Source organism: Symphodus melops (genome assembly GCF_947650265.1).
Source record: "Symphodus melops genome assembly, chromosome: 10".
Classification (NCBI taxonomy): Eukaryota; Metazoa; Chordata; class Actinopteri; order Labriformes; family Labridae; genus Symphodus; species Symphodus melops.
In genome coordinates, this window is record NC_136700.1 from 4,784,685 (window position 1) to 4,809,195 (window position 24,511).

The following is a 24,511-nucleotide window of genomic DNA, read 5'->3' on the forward strand; positions in this document are numbered from 1 at the left end:
AAAAACAAAAGGGAAATACACCGCTAAATAATAGAATGAGACCAAAATAAATAAATAACAACAGTTTCACATTATATTTTTTTATTTAATTCCCTCTGATTAAGCACAAGGGCCAATTTTTATGTCTTTTTTAATATAAAAAAAGAGAATTGCTGAGCACTACAAATAAATCTTTAAGAGCAGGAATTCTGATAATTAGAGCGGAGTCAGGTGGTTTTATCAGGTACTTGATAATTCGGCTGGGATATGTGATAGTGAGAGCTGTGTCTAGCAAAGACAAATGATTAAAGAGAGAGAGGATGCTTAAAGGAAAAAGCAGAACTTCAATTGTGGGTGTTACTAACAGGAGAGTGGGGGATGGGTCAATAAATGTTCAAGGTAAAGATTAATGAGGGGGCACCGACAGAGAAAAAGATGCCTCTCTAACCTAATGTGAATGCACTTCATGAGAATGCCGTGGTTGTGCAGGCGCTGGAGAGTTTGTTGGGGGTGGGGCTTCGGGATTGAGGCTAACACAGTCATCTATGGGTCTTTTTCTGCAATGTGGAGTTGCCATGGCAACTGCTTCCATCGTATTTTAGTCAAGATGGCTACTGCAGTCTGGCAGCAGCAGCAGCAGGTAAAATAACACACACTGTTGAGTCTTACATGCACTGAAGATGCAAGAATGTTTTTTTTTTAATCACGTTGGTGGTGCATCTTTCTTGAAACAAAGATGTGACAATATAAATTATCCAACCAGGTAAAGGCGTTTTAGTAGCTCCATAAAAATGCATAGTCAGATTATAAGAGGCCCCATACCTAAATGTAATTTTACAGCTGCTTGTATAGCCTTAACATGCAAAGGGCTTTCATCAAATTAATGTTTCAGAGACTGTGTTGATGGTCCATGCTGTTTAAACAATAAATCTTGGAGCTCATCAATACAGAAAGATGTTTGGATCTTTGTTCACACACCCCTCGTCTTAAATTACACTTCTACACACTGTGTTTTCTTGTGTCATTTAGAAACACCACTGGTATTTTTAATTTGTAAAAACTCAGTTTCTATACACTCAAGTGGAGATCTCAACAACCTGTACACCTCAACACGTTGCATTTACATATTTTTACATTTTCTTTCTCTTTCTTTTTTTTTTTTTATCAGTCTTAATGAATAGGTTTTGAAAAGCAGCAGTAAAAGGTTGAACACATTAGGGACAATACTATTTATTTCAATGTAATATCATGCCTAAACATTTCTTATAACCAATCTCTCCCAAAGCGATGAAAAAAAAGTGTCAGATTGTTACAGGCAGATTAAAAGAGAAAACAAACTAAAGGTCATCTTTCAGTTCCTCACTTTTAAAATTCAGTCAGACAACTGGACATGGTCCTAAAAGTTGATGATTGTAACTCTACTTAACTGCTCAGAGATGCCAGTAGGTCAGCTTACGGGTCCTTCCGGGCGCTGAGAGAGTCGGCAGCCTGTTACAGCAGCTCCGACTCTTCTTTCCCCATTGGGGATCAATAAAGTTATATCCTATCCTATCCTATCCTACATCTTGAACTCCTGCTATTGGCACAAGCTATGGCCTTGCTGACCCGTGTGGAGCTTGATGAACTGTTTGGGTTACTTCCCGTCTGGCTGCATGCAAGTAAAAAGTTAGGGAAGATTGTTCGTCCATAACCTAAGCCACCAAGTGTTGGGCCTTCAATTACAGTTATCCCCTCTCAAGTTAATACCATTCACTTTGCCACCAAGCGTCCATGATTCAGCTCAAGGCTGCCTTTGTAATACTGACCCATTTAAGCCAAAAACAATGGCTGAATGGAGAAAGACCTGAAAGCAACTTCATTCAGCGACATCAATACAGAAACAAAAACAAAGAGGTAAAAACAAAGACATTCAACATTTAAAAATACTGCAATATTTTATCAAAAACATTTACAGTTTAACTTCTCTTTGCTCCCTTATCCTTACATTCAACATCCACTTACATTCTCAAGACATTTTGCAAGGTTGTTTATCAGACAAATTACACACAGTCAGTGTTAAACCATGACTAAAACTGAAGAGAATAATTCCTTGTCAAGGAAATGTGTACTTGGAAGCAAAATAAGGATTTAATGTTGTACAGTCAGTTTCGCCCTTTATTTTCAAGACTGTGTGCAACCTGCCTGAGTTCAACAACACACCACTTTCCTGAATCAGTGCACTGTTTCAACCTGCCATCTAGTGGTCAAAGGCAAGTGTACCTTTCCACATCAATACTTCCTTCAAACACTTTCTTTAAACCTTCCATTACCTCCCAACAACCCTAATAACAATTTACCAAAATAAAATTAAATAAAATGCTACAATGTAGCTTTGGTGAGTTAAATACAAGTAAATGTAAAAGTCTGATGTGCTACCTGACTTTCAAATGCATGTCTTTTAAAGCCTACACACTGGAATCAGTCTGCACAGTTTCCTTGCTGTTTGGTTGTTTGCCTATATCTCCAAGTCGTTTAAAAAAGCTCAAAAATAATCCAGTGGTGTCAGTCTTAATCCATGCACTCTTTGGTGGAACATTTTCATTACTTTTTTGCATGTGGTTTTCTTTTGGCTCCACTGATTTTCCCGCTTGGCCTTTTTCCTCATGCCCTTCACTTGGGACATGGGCTACAGAGACATTTGTTCCACTTTTCATTGCCACTGAAGGAAGATTCTGGTCTTGATCCCCAGACTTTTTCAAGTCAAGAGAATGATCAATAAAGTCAAACACTTGTTTTGTGGAATTGGTTCCAGCACCGTCTGAAGTCAGTGTCTCTTTCTCCATTTTTGCAGATTTAGGAGATCTGACTCGAGGCAGAGCTGACACATCGACTTCATTTCCCTCAGTTTTAAGGACTTTGGAAGGAAGAGTATGGCGCCGGCCAAGGTCACGTATAGATGATGGTGGAGAATTGAGTAAAAACCGAACTAAATCCTCATTGGTTGGGTCTCCAGGATACCTCTCTGTTTCCTCGTCAAAGGTTCTTTGACGAACCATTTTGGTACGTGGGCCAGGAGATTTCTGATTTTCCAGAGAAAATTCCCCAGATGAGACACTGCCACGGCTTTTCTGAAAAAGCAAAACTTTTCTAGATGCTTCACGTAACTTATGGGCCTCCTCTTCGTTATTGTCCTGTAGATCTTCATCATCTTTATCTGTTTTACCTAAGGAGGAAGTTGTCCTATTGGCAGGTTGTGTCAAAGACTCGGACTCCTCTTTGGTGGATGTTTTCATCTCCTCTTCATGAGGAATGCTGCTCTTTTCTTTGTTGTCCTCATTATTGGGCTGGATTTTATTTTTTGAAGAGTTCTCTGTAAGTTCCACAGCCGAGGTCCACTCTTTCCTACCTACATCTGGCACTCTTAATTGCCGTCCTCTCTTCTGATTTTCAGCAGGGAGGTTTGCCTGAGAGAGGATTTCCGACAGGCTCCCATTGTTGGGGCTGCCTCTTGAGGGGCTACCATGAGTGGATGAGGGCCTTCCACTTCTCCTCCGAGAGATGCGTTTGGTTAAAGTCTGAACTAGTATAGACTCCAATGCAACTCCATCCATTTCTTTGTCACTACTGGAACAGGTAGCTGTAGACCTTCGCTTGGCAGCACACTGCAGTCTGTCTCTGTGTCTCCTCTGTACCTCTGCTACCTCCCGAGACTTGTTTTCCTTAAAAAAAAGAAAAATGGCACAATTAATAGATCAAGTAGGGTTTTTAAACCTCACCTAGGTAGAACATGCCAGTGCGAATGCATACCTGCATGGCTCGCATAAATTTCGCACAAAAGGAGTGGAAAATGGAGCAGCACTCCTCCAGTTTGAACTTGTTTGGGTCTTCACAGAAGTACTCTGCCACAGAGTCACTCACTGACTGCAATTCCTGAAGATCAGTCTCTATTTCTGCCAAGCAGACCTCCGCCTCCTAAAATAAGACCAAAATCAAAACATCAGAACATAGAGCCACCATTTAAAATACTGTGACCGGGCTGAAATGTCCAGAAACAGGCTTCTTACCTTCAGAAAATGTTCCATTTGTGCCTTTAAGTCTTCTTGCTTCAGTGTGTCCGTTTTGGCTTTTTCTACTTTCTTTACCAGTCTTCTGAACTCTGCTTCAACTTCACCTTTATTTATTCTGCAAGAACAAAAAGTTATTTTCTGATGGCAGACTAGATAAAAAGTAGGTTGAAAAAGCTTATCGCAATCAGCAAGATGTTAGTTTTACCTTGCTGCTGCTTCAATGTGTTGGAGTTGTTCTGGAAATTTAAGCAGAGCCACGTCTGCCTTGTGAGCTTGCTGTAATAGAGATGAGAGTCTGTATCAAAACCACTAGTCACACATTTTTTTAAACTACAGAAATACTGGTTTCATACTGAAGGTAAAGTAACTTGCCATCACAACATAATGCATAAGATTCATTCCAGGTTTGTTCGCCTTGGTGTCTGCTAACTTCAACAGGGAAGCCATTCGAAAGCCAATTGCACTTCCTGCATAACCACCCTGTGTTTAAAAAAAAAAGACTCAGATGTGGTAAAACACCAAGGAAAGGCATCCAACAGTCCACTATGACAAAATGTATCATAAACTTACAGCATTCATGTAGTTTCCAGTCTTCAACACCAGGCGAATGACAGAATGTAGATTATCAGACTCCAAAAGCTCTAAATGAAGTAAAACATGGTAAAGCCTCAATGGCTGTCTTACTTTTCCTCTTTAATTCAACTTAACCAGGAAAAAAGCATTACCTGTTCCAGCAGCTGTCATAGTGCCAATGAAGCCTCTAATTTCATCCATGACCGGGAAAAATTCCTCTTTGAGCACCAAGCTTCTGAGACGCTCCTCATAACTAACAGGAACATAGTTTCAATTCTGAGTAAACTTTCATTGACATTTCATTTGCAATATGTTGAACACAAAGCAGGTAACTCACTTGGAAATCTTGACCAGCTTCCACATAAACAGATCAGGTTCAGGGAGAGCCGAGGGCTTGCCCTTGAAACCGACTAGCTGCTTCACCTGCAATTTTTGTGAGGCAAAATAAAACAACCCACCCAACAAAACACGTCGTTGTTTTTGTCAGGAAAATCTACAAGCACCCATGTTGTAACATTTACAGAACATTGTTGATGCATTAAAGATTTTCAGTAGTTTTTCACAAGTACCTCTCCCTCATCCGGCAGCATCTTGCATAGCTCCCTCAGTTTTCCCGCTGCAAAATTGACTCTACTTCCGGATTTTATGTCTTCAATTATGTCTTGCACAGGCCTGTGGAGAAAGGTGGAGCGGTATCATATCTGAAGTCAACAATAAGCAAGATGTTTTTTTCCAGAATGGGGATGTGTCAATGTTAAAAACACACTTGCATCTTTGAACAGTTGGGCTGCTGACCTAACAAGCCTCTACCTGCTCATATAGCGTTGCAAAACAGCAACACTTATGATGTCAGTCATCAGAAAAACATAGCAAAGGACTAAGGAATGATGGCATATGGTTTGACGTCAAACATGTTTATATTTGTGACGGTTGGGTGCCATCTTTGACAGCTTTTGTGTATCTTTTCTATTTCCTGTTAGATCTGTCACACGTGCCAATAACCTCAGGAAACACATTCACAATAGCTCTCAACAAATATTCTGCTGGTTGCCACGGTGAGGTAACCTGTTGGAGCTGTAGAACAGTGCACATCAAACCTGTTGAGACATGCTGGCTTTCAAAGGTTTGTCAGCACGAGGCTAATCTGTCTGCATCACCCTGCTCTGTTTTACACCGGGACATGGCCAGATTATTGTGCAAATACAATCACACCTTACAGTAGGAATATTGACTCACCGCTTGAATTGCTTCAGGAAGATTCCAATGTTCATGCTTCTCTTGGAGCTGAGGATGGAAACCTGCGAGTGGACAGATACAAATCCTGATAAAATGAGCTTGTCAGCCGCTGAGATAATTTTAGTGTTGGCCTGAGCAGAATGTCTTATGTGTCAAAGCTTTTTAAACAAAGAAAAGGTTGAGAATTCTGCAAACTGATTGTATTAAAAACACAGGGAAAAGAAACCTTGTTACGCATCTGTGTCTTTTGGAAAATGTGACATAGAGCAAAGAAAATGTTTTGTCAGACTTTTTAACACACGTTTGAAAAACAAACAACTTTGCTTGTGTAGCCAATGTTTGTGTAGAACGTCAATAACAAGGAATGTTGTGAATAGATATGCAAAAAAAAATGTTGTGTTTTGTTATTTGTTTTGGAAAGCCTAATCTCTAAATGTATTGCAAGAGAAAACAGCTTGGCTACTGATCAAAAGTACAGTCAAGCTATACCAAATAAAGCTGCATGAGGTCATAACTCCACCTTCCTTTAGCAAACAGATCTGAGGGATAACGACTCCACCCTTGTACTGAACAGCAGATCAAAACACAAAGTAATTAGGAGACATATTACATTGTTTATCTGATGAGTATTTTGCTCATACATGGTGGATGGGCTCAATAGAGGAGATTCTCATATTAATTGAATAGTTTGTATCTTTAGTGTTTTTTTTCAGCATACATAAAAATAATTAACAATAATAATAATAATAATTAATAATTAATACAGGTTAAAATAACCTGTCACGGTTTCTAACCTTTACACGACAAAAAATACTAAATATTTCAGATGACTGCTGCAAACCTTTAGGGTTTGTGTGTAACACTGATTCAGCAAAGTGAGTCATCTGTATCCTCAAGTGGGTTGTACTCACCATGTCCCCTCCTGAGGAAGCATTAGGTAGACCTCTCAGACTCTGGCGGTTCAAGGCCTTGAGTTGTTGCTGGGCCTGCTTGTGGCTGAACAGCTCCTCCATGTGATCCGTGTCCAGTTCATACTCTCCATCAGTTTTGTCAGCTGTCCAGATGTTGTGCTTTCCTATCACACTGTGTTTGGGAAGAGTTTCCCAGTTAAAATTACGCATCCTGGAGCTCCTACGCGACACCTTTCCAAAGAGGCCTTTGCCATTTATAGATGGAGGGAGGCCAGGAGGAGGAGGAGGAGGTGGTGGAGGAGGAGGGGGTGGCGGTGGTGGTGGAGGTGGAGGTGGAGGTGGTAGAGCAGGAGGACCCTCTGGTTGCATCTTCTGTCCAGTTGTGCTGTGCTGAGCTGTCAGCAGGTTTAGGGTGCTGTCATGATCTTAGTCACGCACAGGCAGGTCAAATTCCTGTGAGAAATTAAAAGTGAAAATAAGGAATGGTTAATGTTTTATTGGACTGTGTCATAGTTGAGATGGAAAAAAACTGTCCACGGTGTTTCCAGCTGATTTATTCAGTCTTAAAGACAGAGCAGGTTGGAGACCGTTTCAAAGTCTCCCATGTAGGCGATACAATGATTGTAAACAAAAGAGTTTAGTAAGAGATAAAGGATTCACTTTTCCACCAGAACCTAACATCAATCAATTTAGTTTTAAGTGTTGTCAAAAAACCCGTCAACTTTGGAAATCATAATAGGTTAGATATTGAATATAATACAGGCTTAGTTTATTTGCACTTGAGGAGGTTAGATTAAAAAAAGTAGAGGCCTACAGAATTAACCCCTAGACAGTGATAGTTGAGTTAATCCAGACACTTTGTTAAATTGGAAGAAAAAAAAAAGACAGTTCAGGACAATTTAGGCCTACATAAAAACTGAATTAGTAGCGTGTAAAGGCCCAGTAGCTTTTATATTCAAATAGCCTATGCCCTTCACAATAATCTTTGGTTAATGGTTAAAAATGTAATCTCTCGTTGCAAGACAAAACTTCACCAGAATGAAAACATCTACACAGCCTACCTTTGTCTTTAGTTCCGTGCTGTTTTCTTTGTTCCTCAGCTCAGCCCTCCGCTGTCCTGTTGTAACTTCACCCTCCACAGTGCAGACTGATCATCAGCTGGATAACACAGGAAGAAAGTTTCGAAACTCCCTGCACGAACACGACGACACGCCCAGGTAACAGATTTCTGTCCATGAAGTCCACACCTTCGCAGCATGAACACTTACGAGCTGTCGGAGCTCGAGTCTGGAGTCGGTAGTTTGAGTCCTTCACTGTGATTTTCTTTCGGCTGTCATGAACTTGTGTGAGCAGTCCACTGGATACAGACTCCTCCAGCGTGACTCACTCGCACTGATAACAGAATATTGATTTTTCTAAAGGCTGGACCTTCACTGGCAAAAGCCCAACAAAACTTGCAAACTTTTTTCTTCACCACTAAGAAACATGAAAACACAAGAGTTTAGGACTGGACGGCTGGATAGCTTTCGTTTTCGGTTTTCTTTTCTTTTTTTTCTATATTGGCAAAATCTGTAGGTTAATATAGCAAATTAAACGATAGGCCTATAGGTTTGAAAACACATTAGGCTACATAGGCCTACTTTAGCAAAATATTAAACTCCCTAACAGCTCAGTATAAGACCTTTGGTTAAAAGTGAACAGGTGGTCTGAGGGGCTTTTAACTTTAAAGTCGATTAGCTGAAGCTCCTTCAGCTCTGACCTAAACATAAGACCCTAAGAAGATTGATCAAACAATCAAATCACTTGATTTTCCAGTTTCTACAAGACCAACTACTCTTCAGCAACACTGTACACAAAAAAGGAGAAATCTCTACTCAATGAAAAAAAGGATAACCTTTTCACTTGATTTACTTCAAATCATTTTGTATTATGTAATACAAGACACTATTCAAGTACATTTTACCAGGCATAGTTTGAATATAATAAATACTTAGACCCTGTTATATATTATTTCCATTAAGTTGGACAAATACCATGTCCTTTAAAATGTGCAAGGAATGTTTCCAAACATATTACATCAGAATTGCAAGAAAATATAATAAAGGCCATGCAACTGTATCCACATCTGAAATAAAAACGCACATTTTCTTCATTAGTTTATTCAGGCAGAACTGGTGTTAGTGACAATAACAAACTCTTCTCTCAACATAGTTGTACAAAGTTTGAACCCTCTGAGCTCTTAGTTAAAAGTTAACAATGGAGCTCAAGCTCAATCATTTTTTAATCTGATTTTCAACATAGACGAGTCCTGTTCAGAAAGAGCTGGGTTAATGAAGAAGGAAACTCGAAAAGGGAGGCGCCATCATTATGTTATTCATGTGATTTCAGTGTTGTTGTTGTACCGCCATGTTGTTTTCACCTGCACACACCTAGTTTACACAAAGAACACATCCAGTTTATTGAAGTCTCTTGCTCTGTTAATGTTACATCAGGCTGAACTAGTTTTAGCTTTATTCAAAATCTCTCAAATCCACTGGCTTAATGCAGCACTTGGTCAATTTATGTTACAGAGAAACAAACCAAATATGTAGTCATCCACACGGAGGTGCTGCAACTTGTACTGAAACTTAGAACATGAAGGCCTTAGTGGCTGCTATTATGCCATTCATATTTTTGTTCTGTGCTATACTGTCTGTGAACGTGATATTATCTTGTGTCCAAAACAAATTTATCCTAAAGGAGACAAAAACAACTATAACTAACTATAAAGGAAGCCTCAAAGTAAGCAAGTGGAGAAGAAAACATACACACGGCAGTGAAATGCAGACAGAGGCTACAGGATCAAAGTTTTTTTTTTTTTAACTTATCAGATGTTTTGGGAATTGTTCAAAATAACTGTGTAATGTTTTCTGAGTTTGTTTTTGTTTTTTTAACAGCATCAGTTTGGAGATATTGCTTGAGTGACAGAATCCATCAAATAATTTAAGATGTCAATCAGTTGCTGTTGACTGATCTGAAGCAGCCCCAATCAGCTGATTCCTTTCCAAGCTCTGATAGAAAGTCTCTCACAAGACGCTCTATATAAACTTCCCCAGACTCCTTTGTTACATCTTCTACAAGAGGCTTTGTAACACACCTCTATCCCAGCTCCTCCTTTTCATGCTGTGTACCATATGACTCATTAATGTCATTTCCGTTGTCATGCCTGCTCTGCCCTGTACAGTTTTGGCGGCTGCTCTCCCAACTTAAGGCTTTCCACACAGACGTGGGAGGGCAGGAACGTCCGGACCGGAGAAGAGCCCGCACAACAAATGTACTTAACATAATGCAAATAAAGGCTTTCTTTGACTGAAGGGGTCCCAACTGAAACACAATTAAGTGTTTGCTATTCTACTACGTTATTGTGATCTGAAGCAGACCTCAAATAAATGCAATGATTATTCAATAACATAAAAAGTCATGGAGACCATGTTAGAGATATATCGTTGTATTTTCATGTACATACTGGTGCCATACATTTTACATATATTGTGAGCTTTCTGTACATAATCTGTGAGAGCATCCATTCTCCGACTGAGATCTGTGTCAGCTGCACAGTCAGGGGAAAACAAACAAATGAGCACTTTATTGGAAATGCAGAACAAGACAAGGGCAATCAGATGACTACAACTGAAGAGGAATGCACAAAGAAATGTGACACTGATAACAGATTGGGGAGAAAAAAAAGGAACTCTTACATGAGACGCTGAGACTTTTAATGTAACACAGACTGCATGTGGTGTCACGTGTTCGGAATTTCCTTTCACTGTTGTAGTTTTAAACAGACTTCAGAAATGAGTCTCACAGGCATTTATCAGTTTCTCCTTACATAACAGAGTCATTTAAACTCTGGATATGTGCTGAAGTTTGATTTATTGATTTGTCTCATAATAAATTGAATTACTATATGTGTCACCAAAGAATCCCTGCTATGGCTGGATGTGGGACAGAAGTGTAACATCTCCTGTCGAGGCTTATTTCCATTTGTAAACTCTGAATTCCACTTGATTATCAAGAAGAACATATCTGAATGTACCCAGAGAAAATCCTTATATTCACACTTTATGTCTTTCCCTCGAGCCTTGTCAACTCTAAACTGGCCATTCAGACAGATCTTTGGAAGATTGTCTGGACGTCTTTGATTTCATTTAGAGGGAAATGGTTCAAGACATTACTGAGGCTATTTTACTTATCTGATCTATCGGATTTGTTAAATTCCTCTAATGTGATGTGCTCAGTGTACAGTATATTATAGATAACACTTCAACATAATCATAAAAAAAGAACATAATTCATGTGCAAAACTGCCGGAGGGGGGGGTTCTACAGAAATAGGAGACAACACTGTACATAAATAAGAAGTGATCTCTTATAAACTGTTGTTTTACCTAAAGAAAGTAACAAAACGTACACGTGTGACCAACAAAAACATCTCATAACCAAAAATGTTTGTACATCTCTGTAATAAGTAGTACTGAAAAACATTATAAAAGAGATGGGTCATGTTTCTGTTTACTGGCAGCTACTGATCCTACAGTATCTTCCTTTAAGGGTTTACTCCTGGACCCTCTAACCACAACGGTCACTGATCAATGTGTCTCTGTATCTCAAACGACTGAACCTTGCACGTCTTCACTGCTCCTCCAGCCAGGACGGCTTGTCTGATCCTGGGGGCTTTAACTTCACGTTGAACTGTATGAGAGTTTGTTCCAGCTGCTGCTGGTTGCCAGCAAAATAAGCTGAGATAGCATTATGGAAGAGAAGCAGCTGCTTGTGCATCACCTTTACCTAGGTGGGAAAAAAGGAGAGGAAATAAAGTGTGTGCAGGAAAGCATCGTCCGAGACATCTCAGGTTAGCTCTCGAGGAATAAACCTGAAGGCAACATGCACGTTACTTTGTCACTGAACTGTTCTCCTTCATGTCAATCAGGCTTCTTAAGAGCACTTAAGCATAATGCTTTATATAATGGAACTTATGATGGTATTGATTATTCTCATTTTTCATTCATTGGGTCTTTTGTGTTGCAACAAAATGATGACATTCTAGATAGATAGATAGATAGATAGATACTTTATTGATCCCGAGGGAAATTCTTTTCTGTTGCAATTATCTACTAAAATATGCTCGTCTCTGAAGAATAGTAAAGAAGTCTGCCAGCTCTATTCAGCTCTGAACTATTGCTGCTGTATATAATATTCAATGATTGACAATATGAAGCCTTGTTCACCTGACAATAAGGAGGATCACAGTGATTGAACAGTACACCTAATGATGAATAATAATTCAACATTTATATATATGTATATATTTTTTTTTACAGATACAAACCTTATTTTCCTCCAGAAACTTGAGCTTAATAGTGACATCACTACGCAGCCTTTCAAATTTGTCTCTGTGGATCTGATAGTCATGCTGAGCCATTTCGATGCGGACCATGGTAGCTGCATCCCTCGGGCCCAAACTCAGCTCCTCCATATCAGACCGATAGGCGTCAAACTCTAGTCTGCAAGCAAGCACAGTTAAAGCTGTCACAGGCTCTCATCACCAGAAAGCTATTCAGATTACATTCATGACACTGACGCAGTGTGTGAAGGTTTGTTACCTTGCGTTTTCATAATGCCTAATGGTCATCAGAGTATCCTCCATTGTTTTGTTGACCAAGGTGTCGATGCTTGACACGAAGAAGCTAATGGCACCGAGCAGAGCCTCACCATTCTTACACAACAGCTTCTGTGTTTCTGCGTTGTACCCAAACTCATCCTGCAGAGAAACACATACGCTTCAACTTCTGACTTTCATTTCTATGACATGTTTTACGTTTCCATTTCCAAACACTTTGAAACACAGTACCTGCAGCTCAGGGGACTTCTGGCTGAGGTCAGTAAAGGTGTCGCCCAGAGCCTGTTGAGTCTGCACCATGCTTTGAAAATGAGTGATGAGCGCAGTGGCCAGCGTCAGGATGTTTTCGTACTTGCTCTTGGTGTCTCTCAACAAGTCAATCTGAGCCTCCAGCTCCAGGTCTACTGTACGGGAGCCTCGGCCAAACCTCTCGGAGAACATCTGCTTTGTACACTGCAGAAAGGATATGGACAGAGATGACCGAAAACCATTCATAGAGAACAATCAAAAATCACAGTTGAATGAATAGAACCACATTTTATGTCTATATACTCCTGGAAATTATCATGACACAGCGCACATTACCTTATATGTGTTTATGCCCCATTTCTTTACACTGTCCAATTTCTCAACAGCCACACCCCGAGAAACTTCTTCAGTTGAATTACTGGAGTTATGGTTTGATGATCCTATCAGTGACAAAAGGACAAAGCTCACTTTAATGGACGTCATTTTGCCTAAATTGAGCATGATATAGGTTTACACAAATGACAAGGGACATAACAAAGGAGTGAGGACAGCGTGAACATGGTGATGAGCATGGTGGTACCTGGATGCTGGTCTGTCTGGTGGGCAAGTCGACTGGCTGCAGACTGGCTGTGAGGCAAGCCAACACCCCTGGATTTCATGCGAATGTCTGAAATGAGCACGGTGATGATAAAAAGTGAGGATGAGATGAAGACACCTGGTGAAACATGTGTTGACATGCACAGTAGAAGAGCAGAGGGCGTAGATGGGAAGAAAGGTGTTATGGTCCCTGGTGAAGAATACGTAATGTAAGTTCCAGATGAACATTTCGTTTTGTTGAAAAACAATCCAGCATGCAGGTTTTTCATGCAGGAAGGATAATTAAACCAAACGACAAAAATGGACTTCATGGGATGAGAACCAAACAATAACAAAACAGTCATCCAAAGTGCATTTTTCAGTACAGAAGAACAGATCCTTATTAGTCAACAACAGCCCTGTCTCGTTGGGTTAGTGCATCCCTTATTTTAAAAGATGTCAAATCATTTCTGATTAAACTGTGAGAAACAGAGGTCACAAGCAAGGTTTTTCTGTTCATCTTCAATGCCAAAACCTCTTCTAAGGGACAAAAACAGACCAACATATATAAGGGTTAACTTAGAGAACAACAGAAGGTTTGTCAGATTACACAGCCACCTGGTCCTGGTGCAGGGGCTCGTCTTCTGTCCAGATACTCAGGGTTGAAGCGAACTGCAGGTCCTATGGGATATGGATGTTTGCAATATGAACTAGGAGCCTTAAGCTCTGCAGCTCTCTCTAACGATACATCAAAACACAAGAAGGAAACGCTCTTTCTTTGGTCTCCTAAAGGGGCACGAAGTACAGAACACAATGAGTTTCTTCTTAATTCATAAACGTTGTTGAGCTGCGAGGCCATAGATGGTAACGCCTGGCAAAGTCATTGCAGGGTCATCTATAATGATCTATGACCCTCGCTCACTAATGTAGAGTTATTAACATATTTTACAGCTAATATACATTAGCCATTACTTAATGCAACTTTATATCTAAGGAGTGCAACTCTACTAGGAGAAGATGATGTGAAAAATACATTCTGGCGGTCAGTTTCTGCGGCAGTACCTTTAATGCTGCTGGTAGGAATGATGCCCCCTGCAGGGCCTCCATAACCTCCTGAAACGATGCTGGTTTCATTCAGGTTGGGTCCTGACACCATGACTTGCTGCAAATCCTGATGAATTTGAAACACATTATAAGCACTACATCTGTTTCCGAAGGTATAGCATTTAACAACATCTTTAATCGTCATGCTCTTTAATCCGGCAATGCAAAGAGCAGTGCAACACATTTCAAGCCTTTTCATAATTCATACTTGTTTTAATATAATTTGAGCCTTTAAATCACAAACTACATGATAAGTAGGTGTTTGCATTTGAAACGTGCAATCAATAAATTAATCGTGACTAAAAACAGAATTTGGCAGCCATACTACAGCATATTCAAAAAAGGGAAAACTATTTTGCTCAAAAGCAAAGAAGTCTTAGTTGCTTTCATTAATGTCAGCTGCACAGAGAGTTCATAATGCCATAACCTCTTTTTAGGCACTTTCTGCAGCATTCTCCACCATGTTTTACTGTTTGAGAATGACATTAAATGATTCTCTACAGGTATTCAGTTCTTGGCATGCAAAATGTCACATACTGTTGCCGAAGCATCATTTCACAGTTAATGTCAGCATCCTTCCATACATGGTCATTATACACTATACTGTACTGTACTGTACATAGCTGCAGGCCTGTTCATGGTTAGGTAACAGCTGGCCCTTACAACAGCCTAGCCCTGAACTACCCTGTCTGAACAGAATAGCAGACGAAAAAACTGAACACAAAAAATGCTTTCAAAGCAGATTCAAAATAGGATTTTTTATTTTTTTTTCGTGACGTGGGAGAAAAATGTGACAGACCTGCTCCAGGCTGTCATCCTCAGGCAGAGTCCCTGTGTCTCCATTGCTGTTAATGGGGATCTCCATGGTAGCAGCCTTACTCATAATACTGTCAGCCATAATGAAATCTGTGCAAGACATCACCAAACACTGACACTGAGATGGGATCATGTATGCAGACCGACAAAGTGAAACAAACAACATCCAAAAAAAGTGCTTACATTGATGTTAATATAACAGGGGGGTGTCAGCGGTGCTGATGTGGCTGTCTTGACAGCTAGCTTCCTCACCACTATAGCAACTTGAAATTGAAGACGAGTCCAGGTCGTCCGAGTGAGTAAAAATCCCGTCGTTCACACAAGAGAGCCCACTCGATATATTTCAACGGGAAAGCACTGTTGTGTTCAGATATCATTCATGATTGTTTCCCCATACAGCGCTTGCGTTATCTGCCAGCCTCCATGTAGGGTAGGATCCAGAAAATCCCTGCATCCAAGCAAGCTAACAGCTTTAGTAGTATCCCTTCAAAATAAAAGTGCTTATTCTTCTAAATTCATTGTAAGTTATATAATTTGGCTTCTAAAGTAAAGTAAATCTCATACAACTGTTATATAGTGGTAACTGGAGTGTGCCTCTCAACAAACAAAAGGGTTGGAATCGTGCTCTATGAGTCGATGCTCTTATTTTGAAGGTACATTACCTTTAAACGTAGCATCACCGTTAAACTCCCTCCCCCCGCTCCATCTTCCACGTCGTGCAGTGCTGACGTTGCTTTATCCCTCGACTGTCGTACTATCCTGCTCCTGAAGATGTCGCTAGAAGCCCAAATGAGAAAATACAAACTGGCAAACTGTTTCACTTCCACTAACTCTTCTTTACAAACACCTTGAAGGCACTGGCCTCTCAAATGTTGAGAGTATCGTTTAAAGGAAGGCTGCTCTGTATGGTCGTTTTTACATTGATTGCAATATCTGTTGAAATATTACTGTATAAATACAGTGGTTTGTTTTGAGCTGTGTAAAGGGCCTCAAGGTATAGGTCTACTTCCCCATAGACCACGCTTCTTATTATTTGCCTCATTTGTTTCAATCAGGGATTCAAGGGAAGTGCACATGTTCTCCAAATGTAGTGTTGTTTCTGTAATTACTCTCGCTCTGAAGAAGAAAACACGCCCTTTACACCCACCCACAATGTGTTACTGCATGAAACTGATTCATTTTCCATTGGTTTGCTGATTGACTGCAATGATGTATTTTTCAAACTCCTTAAATTTCATGATGGGAAAAACTCTTTTTGCTTCTTATTCCTTATGACTGGATACTCATTCCTCTTATAAGGCTTCTTCACTTGGCTGAATTTGACTCCATCCCAAAGATCAAAGATAAAAAAAAAATGAAGAAGATGAGTTACCCATGTTTCCTCCTTAATCCACAAATCAACATGTCAAAGGTTATTGAACTGGCAAGAAATGTGTTTCTGCTTTTGATCATCCTGCCAAAAATCCAACATTTTATTTAACATTACTTTGGACAAGTATTTGCTGGACAGTGTAAACTCTTATTACTGTGTATGTAAGTGTCAAAAAAACATAATCTGTCTTGTAATTCTTAATACAACTTGAAGCCTGATGAAACTCCAGGAAATTAAAGAGTGATTGTGCTTTTTAGGATTTTTAAAACATGTCTGAGTTGGATAAACCCTGAACAACACTGGCTGTCAGTGCTAAAGGATATATATTAAAGCAAGAAATGCAGCAGCACAGATATCAAAAAGTATAGTGGCAAGTCACTTTGGGAGCAGCAACATTTTCTTTAAGTCAGCGGCATTTGTTATTCGTTCAGTGGTTTGTGCTAATGACATGCTAATAGTGGGTATGATGGATACCATGGTCTTGCTTTACTAAACATTTTACAGCCATAAATAGTTGTTTTTACTTTATTGACAACATGCGTGCAACATGCATATCCTTTGTTTTTTATGTGCACTGAAAGTATGTATCCTTTTTGTCTCTGTGATGACAATGAAGGGATTTCAAATACCAGTCCTTATTGAAAAAAGAACACAATGTCTGAACTATATACGGGAAAGAACCCAGACAATAGCTGTTAAAGTCTTATGCAGGTGATGCAGGAGCAACTTCTCTTCACGTAAAAACAAATGGGGATGCAAAAGTGGATGATATTTGTGAAGCAATTCTTACTTTTTCAGACTTTGCTTCCCAATGATTTCCCGTGAGGAGTGAGGACAATAAAATATTCTATTTGATTTTGAGCTGTACAAAAGAATATGCAACTCTATAAAAGAAAAGGCTCCACCAACTAAGTCTGATTCAAATGCTGTGTGAATACGCCTGTCATTGTCCTTCACTTATCTGAATACAAACACAACAAAATCCCAATCGCCATGTAAGAATGAACAACTCCAGAGTTGACAAAGTGCTTAAATAAAGTGTGGAGATAGTCTCCAGAAGTTTCCCATCTTTAGTTTGGACTGCATGTACATATTTGGAAAGTCTGCGTGTTAATGATGAACACTGAATGCAGCAGCCTGAGGAAGTCTGAATTTAGGAGGAAGAATCTGTTTTGACTCACAAGCTGCTGTAACTATTAGTGTTATTGTATGTCTGGGGATTTCAGAATAGAGCATCATGTTAGGGTTAAATTTAAATGACTCTGTTAATAATGAGAGGAACTAATAATAATGGACATTATTGTGCATTTGTTAGCTTTTTGCAGAGTTAAAGGTTAGTTCTGTCAACTTATCCAAATCAAGATTTCATTTACATAAGAACTTTCACATCACACATCATTATCATTATTATACTAAAAAGTTTTATTTCAGAAAGTTTTCACTTTTTTTAGCAGTCATAATTCATGGTTTGAAAATTTGCATTGCACTACAATGACTGACACTGCAAAATTGTAGCGCTACAAAACAGAAAATTGCATGAAAAAGTAAGTAAACAGTACAGAGAGACTAAACAACTGCCCTTTCGTGCATTTCCTGACCGCAGCCTTTTTGTGCCAACCGAAGGTAGCGTCCATGAAAACAAAATTAACAACTTTAACACATCAGTGAAAATGCCAACAAGCCCTTGTGGGATTTACGATTCTTAAATTGCCCTCTCGGTTTATTTGCGGCCTCTGACTCGTTGGCCCTCTGATTATGCAGGTGAATTTAATTGGAAACATCACAGCAATAGAAAAGTCTGTGTTTTCAGGGGCTACTGCTCTCACGCCATATAACCGAGGCACAGATTGCACTGCTGCAGGGTTGAAGAGGACACAATCTGTCTTGGAAAAAAAAACAAAAAAAAAACGATTTCTCAGTACGAATTTTCTTTTTTTTTTCGTTTTTCTTTTTCATTTGTTGAGATACTACTTTCAACAGTTGTGTGGGATTTAATTTAAAGTATAGAGACTTTCCTGACAGCTCTGTTTACTGTGAAATTGAAGCTTTCAGAAATGGAACAAATTATCTCTTTGCCAGCAGAGATTCAGTTGAAGACACATCTGTCATTCAAAACAATGCTTCATGTCATTAGCTGTTTAATTTCCCCCTCTTGAAGGGGTTTATTTCCCCACACTGAATCTCATCTCTAGTACAATCCTTTGTAGTATAAATTCATAATTACTCTGATAAATGTTTATTTTTTCTGCTTACTTGTTGTCTTTCCCCACATTCTACAGTTGACAGTCACAGCATCTAAGGATCCATTATGATGATGAATTGCTGTTTCTCAAAAAGAGCAATGATTGAACCACCAACTGGGAAAAAAGGTTGACAGACTTTTTTAGCAGGCACATTAAAGAAACTGTAACAATTACTTCCATATGCTCTCTCCTGTAAAAACGGAGTGCTGTTCGTAGTTCCCATGAAGTTAGGATGCAGTACTGCTTGCCCATGTTTTTCTGGATTCTTCTGTCTCACTCTTGTTTTCTGCTGCAGTGCACAAGGGACTGTGTGAGGATGAATTCCCCTCCCAACATCTGGAAGCATGCTTAATGATCATTAAAAGCTAGATGAACTATTCTCTAAAATGACAGGGGGAGGGTTACAATGTGGTTTAAGTCTCACACTCTCCTGCAAATGCATACGCTGGCTTTGTGACATGCAGCACAGCCTCAGAGGGACCCCGCCTGAGACCTTTAAAACTTAATTTGGTCTTGTTCTAAATTTATAGGCAACACTAAATTTACATTCTCCTGTGTGAGATGTGACTTGAAATTTCTATCAAGGGTGAGAGCAGAGCGAGCATGACAAGCGGTTTATACCCCCACCACTGTGCTTGTTAAATCAAAAGGTTAGAGCTACATCTGTGATGTTTTTCACATTAACATGCTTACTCATGGGAGACTTTGTGATTAAACTCTGCTTTAATAAGCTTTACATACCTTATTGACGGTTGCAATCTTGTACAATACTTGTCAGTACTGCTGCCCATGTTTTATTTGAACTCAACTCCAAAATACAAAACAACTGGTTTTAAAATTCAAACTTCAGTAACAGTCGGCTGTTTGTGGCCCGTGAATAATGTGGAGGTCAAAGGTACCAGGGCTAAAGGATGTTGAGTCAGTTGGTCTTGAATTTGTAAGTCAAAACATACCATTTCAATTATTCTCTCACCAAAGTGGAACTAAAGCATAGACGACCAGTGAAAAATGTAGCTTTGAGATGATGGTAGCAACAACAACTTCATTAGTCCTACATTTCTGAACTCTGTTCCTGTCCTCTAGTAAATATGAATAGGCTACAGATAGCAAACAGCAATATGACTCTATGGATCAGAATAAACACTAATTTTTCCAGTTCTGTTTCTGCACATAAATGGATAGATATACGTTCTTTGACCAGACTAGAAAACTTGTCATCTGCATCCATAAAATGTCACTACAATGACACCCATGTAGGATGCCTGACAGATTTCAGGTGAGAATATATGTCTTGGCCATAAAATATTACAAGTTACCGGGTAGATACAAAGGAAACTACTAAATGTGTAAAGCTCTGATTTCAGATGTAGAAAAACGCAAACAAAACACATGTAGATGGGATTTGCTGACACTGATGATGCCTTATTTACCAGAGATGATAAAAAAGCTAGTTTTTACAAACAAGAATTGTTTCAAACTGAACCATTGAGCAGTTTGAAACTTTGCTGGAGTCTCACTTCCAATAAATATATATGAAAAAGGTTACATATTTTCAACAGGTCTATATCTTCCAAATGTGAGGATCATATTTGAAAAAAAAAGCATTCAACCCAACTTTAATTGTATTTTTTCTAAAATTTCCCTTCAGCACATATCACATAGAAGTACAGCCCTCAAAAGCTGTTTTGCACAGTAGTTTATCTGACCTCTGTTATTCTTTCTTTTCTTGATCACATGGGACATGATTCTTCTGGCACACAGAAAGTGGAACAACACCTGTAGGCGTTTTGCTCTCTAAATCACAGCAACAGGCGAGATGTGATAAAGCAGATGTGGAGCTGAGCACCGTGTGTTTATAAAGATCAGTTTTCACCCTTTGTCACCATCGACTGCAACCTCTAAGTCCCTTCAACCTGGTTCCCTTTCAAAAGCCCTACACACCATATACTAACACTGTCACTCATTAAAGTGCAAGCTGCTGCACAGATGTGCCTCTGTGGGTTAATGGCTTCACTGCAGGCCCTGTACTATCGGCACTGCACCAACAACTGAAGTTGAGGTTTTTCTTAGCTTCTACTTTTTATGAGGCACTGTAGAGCCTGACTGGTGTGCTGAATCATTCACAGTGTAAATCTGTTTGAAATCAGGAAGATGACTCCTGATACATCAAGGAAGAATCTAGAATCTAGTCTCTCACTGTGGCACAATAAGCTAATATTCTTGACACAGTAGCTTGACAAGAAGAAACATTTTTTAGAAAATAGAAAGAAGAGAAAATAAAGAAACTGTGGATCGGTACATTGTTTAACAAAAGAAGGTTCATTGTGGTCCCTCTTCTGTATGTGCTGCTTGCATGACATAATAATTATAATAACATCATAACAATTAGGGTTTATAAAATAAGCAAAACCCCCTGAAAACATTCCAGGAAACAATATTAAAAGAAGTCAACTTGTTCAGAAAGAATACTATGAGATAGTCTCTTGTGGCATATTTGAGTGATGTAGCGGTATGTCCACATGTCTGGAGATGTTTATTCAATACAACGGTTTTCTTACTGCTATGTGGCTTGGACAACTGTGGTCAGTTCTAACAGAAAGCGTCTCCAGGGTGCATTTTGATGCTCTTTGGAAGCATTAGAAGGTATGTGGTTTATTCAGTTTCAATTAAAAGTTTCTGACAAGGTGGATGGGAGTGGAGTCCTAAAGAGCCTGCTACCCTTGGAAACGGTCAAAATCTTGGCAAGGGTAAAAATGAGGCTATTCATTTTTCTTATAGGCTTTAAGGGAAGAATCATTATTCACCTCCCACTCTGCGAATACTAAAGGATACACTTTGAAGTTTAAACAGGACTTGCAAATCAATGCAGCACTTTCTCTACATCATAATTCAAGAGAGTATCACAGGGGTCGGTAAAAAACGTTGGAAAGATCAACTCCAACTCTGCAAATCCAAAACCTTGATCAGACCCTGTGTACAGTACCTCCCACTCTTTGCACAAAACAATTATTTACTGATTAGCATTTTGATATAGCTGTAAATTTTTTCTTTGATAGCTTTGCCCACTATTCAGATTCAGTGAACCTGTTGCAATGGCTATCTGGATAAACGAGATTCCAAAAATTGAGAGCCCAAAAAAACAGGAGAAGACAGAAGAAGAAAAGAAGAACTGTAGGAGAGAACTGAAATAAGTGCAACACAGTGTCGATGGGATGTTGATGTTCCTGCAGCTATCGCACCCCTACATATGCCAACTGAGAGGAATAGCTAGTACTGCAAGACATTGGAAAACAGCCCAAACAGTATAAGGAAAAGATGATCAATAATACAAATCAAGCTATTAAATATGACCTATAAGTCCACAGTCATCAAATCTATATTCCTTTATCCATGATTAATGAACAGAATATTACATTATTTATCAGTATCTTTTGCTTTTTTTAACTACCTTTGATCTTTATCAGCATCTGGGTCTTGAGTGGAACAGTACCAATATACCCTTTCTAGTCTTGCCAAATAGACATCATGACAATCAAACCTGACTCACCCTTAGATATGTACTGTATGTAGAAGCCTTTCCATGTGGCCTGTAAAGCATGAACTCTGACAACTCACCTGTAAAACTAAGGTCGTTTGGCTGTTGATAGTATAAAATGTAGTACTAAATCTTCAGTTATAGGGGCACAAAAGTGAAGCAGATAACCGTTCCATTTGCTCTACAGTACACACAAGGTCTTAGCAATCATGTGTCTGGAAAAATAGTTTGAGGTTGCACAAAAGTGTGAAAAGCATGATGGTGTTTTTCTAGAGTTCATCGATGGGTTAGCAATAAAATAGCGTAGTACACGTCAAACAGTGACATGTTTGTAGCAATGCAAAGGTGTACATTATAATAATTAGAAAATAAAAAAAAATAGAGGTTTGCAGTCGCTTCTGCAGGTCATGGCTTGTTATGTTCATGCTATTCATTCTCATAAGGATATGATGCTACTATTGCTTGCTGATGTTGTCAAGTGCTTTGCTCATAGTAGATAAATGTTTGGTCTCTGAATAAATAAAACAAAGAGTAAAGTGTCTTGAGAAGTATTGTTGCTATACAACTAAAGACTGATTAACTGGTTGCTTGATTGGGTGATTGATATTGTTACAATATGGTTCTGTTGTTCAAATGTATTGCCTTCCATGGTCTCCTAATTGTGCGCTGAATAAACTTTTCTCTTATTATTTCTTGTGCCATCTGGTGACTTACAGTATTTGAAACAGTTGCTTTGCTCAGAAAACGTGTCTCCGATGAAGGGAAGTTTGAGACACCACTCTGACTCTGCCTTGCAAGCAATAAAAATAACGTTTTGGCCCCTGCTGGGAATCTGAGGTGGATCTGGTGTTATCACTGCATGGCTTGGCTTGGCCTGTCTAACCCTGCTGACTGCTCCAGGCCAATGTAATATTCATTCCATAATATATCCTGAGACTATCAAACTGTTACCTGTAATGTAAATAATGATTGGACATTTTCGATTGGAGAGATGGATGATGTGAGCTTTTGATACCAGCTAACATAGAGCACTATAATAGTAAGACTAACAGACAAATTAAACAGTTTAATGTTGTCCATATGTGGAGGCCTAATGTGTTAGATTAAACTCCATTCCTTGTGTGGGTTATTGTTCTGGCAACACTTAAGGCTATTTTTAGGTCGGGGACTCAAAAGAACAAGAAGGCAATATCTGAGGATATCAATGACATTCTTGTCTGAGTTTAACGTTTCTAACTTAATAGTTTCCTAAGAGCAGTAAAAACTTTTGCAATTATGAGCCATAACTTTTATTAGATGCTGAGTGTGTAACTCCAAGATCCAAGCAGACCCTGCAAAGTGAAAAGCTTATGATGATGATGATGAGAGAAAATCTCCATAACATCAATATTTTTGAAGTAAATTGCAGTGTAAAACACATAATCGTCCACACGCTGTAGACACTATCTATTAAGGTGGGGAATCAAAGTGAAAGCAGATGGGACTTTAGGCTAAAATACTTTCCACTTGAAGTAGGCCGCTCATGTTCAGAGCTCTCTCAGTAGCTGGGCTCGTTCCAAACATTGGGCTGAAGGAGTCAGTTCAAACTACTTGGCTCCACTGCTCTCACCACACTGTTGTTGGGTAAAGCCCTGATTTACAACTGAAGTCCTCCTTCTGGACTGGCCGAACCCAGGGCAGAGAAGAAGAATGGCATCCAGGAATCCAGGCACAAAGAATATTTTTGTGGGTAGAACTATATTATTGCTAAATTGTTCTGCTAAAATTGAAAGAAAACCAAAAATCTTACAAAGAAGGACATACACTCAGGAAAAGAACAGTGACTTCAGATAGTTCACATAATATTTAACAACTTTTAACATAACATCAACATTACACGAGTAATTACTAAAAATGAAAGCTTTGTATGCGACTGTATTTGCACTATATTCATTGATCATATTTAATAGGGAGGAGAGACACAACAGCAGAGATTTCAATTAAAACATAGTCTTAAAACACATACAGGGACACACACAGTCAAATAATGTTGTCAAATAAGCTAAAATCAGAAAACATGTACGTGTGTGCAATGTGCAAATGAATTAATTCACATTTCAATTTAAATCTATTATTTAGATTTCAGGTTATATCTCTCTTCAAAGAAATGGGTTACATTAATCAGCAATTCTGCACTGTGTACTTTGTTCTTTAAAGTCAGCAGGCTGCTCACA

The 24,511-nt window shown here is 39.1% G+C and overlaps 2 protein-coding genes and 1 long non-coding RNA gene across 6 annotated transcripts; 1 reads left to right on the forward strand and 2 right to left on the reverse strand.

Moving 5' to 3' along the window:
- Positions 1–1,544: 1,544 nt before the first annotated feature.
- Positions 1,545–7,832, reverse strand: LOC306830629 (uncharacterized protein). 2 transcript variants are annotated; one of them, XM_079354218.1, is made up of 12 exons: positions 7,807–7,832; positions 6,746–7,198; positions 5,835–5,896; positions 5,168–5,270; positions 4,936–5,021; positions 4,751–4,851; positions 4,596–4,666; positions 4,398–4,505; positions 4,231–4,301; positions 4,023–4,140; positions 3,766–3,930; positions 1,545–3,677 (listed from the first exon to the last, which is right to left on the reverse strand). In XM_079354218.1, exons 2-12 carry the CDS (start codon positions 7,112–7,114, stop codon positions 2,424–2,426), a joined length of 2,508 nt encoding a protein of 835 aa, XP_079210344.1. In that variant the 5' UTR covers positions 7,115–7,198; positions 7,807–7,832; the 3' UTR covers positions 1,545–2,423. The 2 variants fall into 2 exon arrangements, with proteins under 2 accessions (XP_079210344.1, XP_079210343.1); XM_079354217.1 differs by having other exon boundaries at positions 4,231–4,297; positions 4,394–4,505.
- LOC306830631 lies at positions 7,829–10,460 on the forward strand. Its single transcript, XR_013779995.1, has 2 exons — positions 7,829–7,962; positions 9,969–10,460. It is a non-coding gene; the product is annotated as an uncharacterized lncRNA (long non-coding RNA).
- Positions 10,217–15,629, reverse strand: LOC306830630 (arfaptin-2-like). Of its 3 annotated transcripts, none has more exons than XM_079354220.1 (9): positions 15,401–15,629; positions 15,132–15,238; positions 14,291–14,399; positions 13,233–13,319; positions 12,989–13,092; positions 12,635–12,856; positions 12,387–12,544; positions 12,113–12,287; positions 10,217–11,571 (listed from the first exon to the last, which is right to left on the reverse strand). In XM_079354220.1, exons 2-9 carry the CDS (start codon positions 15,228–15,230, stop codon positions 11,416–11,418), a joined length of 1,110 nt encoding a protein of 369 aa, XP_079210346.1. In that variant the 5' UTR covers positions 15,231–15,238; positions 15,401–15,629; the 3' UTR covers positions 10,217–11,415. The 3 variants fall into 3 exon arrangements, with proteins under 3 accessions (XP_079210346.1, XP_079210345.1, XP_079210347.1); XM_079354219.1 differs by having other exon boundaries at positions 15,332–15,629; XM_079354221.1 differs by lacking the exon at positions 13,233–13,319 and having other exon boundaries at positions 15,332–15,629.
- Positions 15,630–24,511: the final 8,882 nt, after the last annotated feature.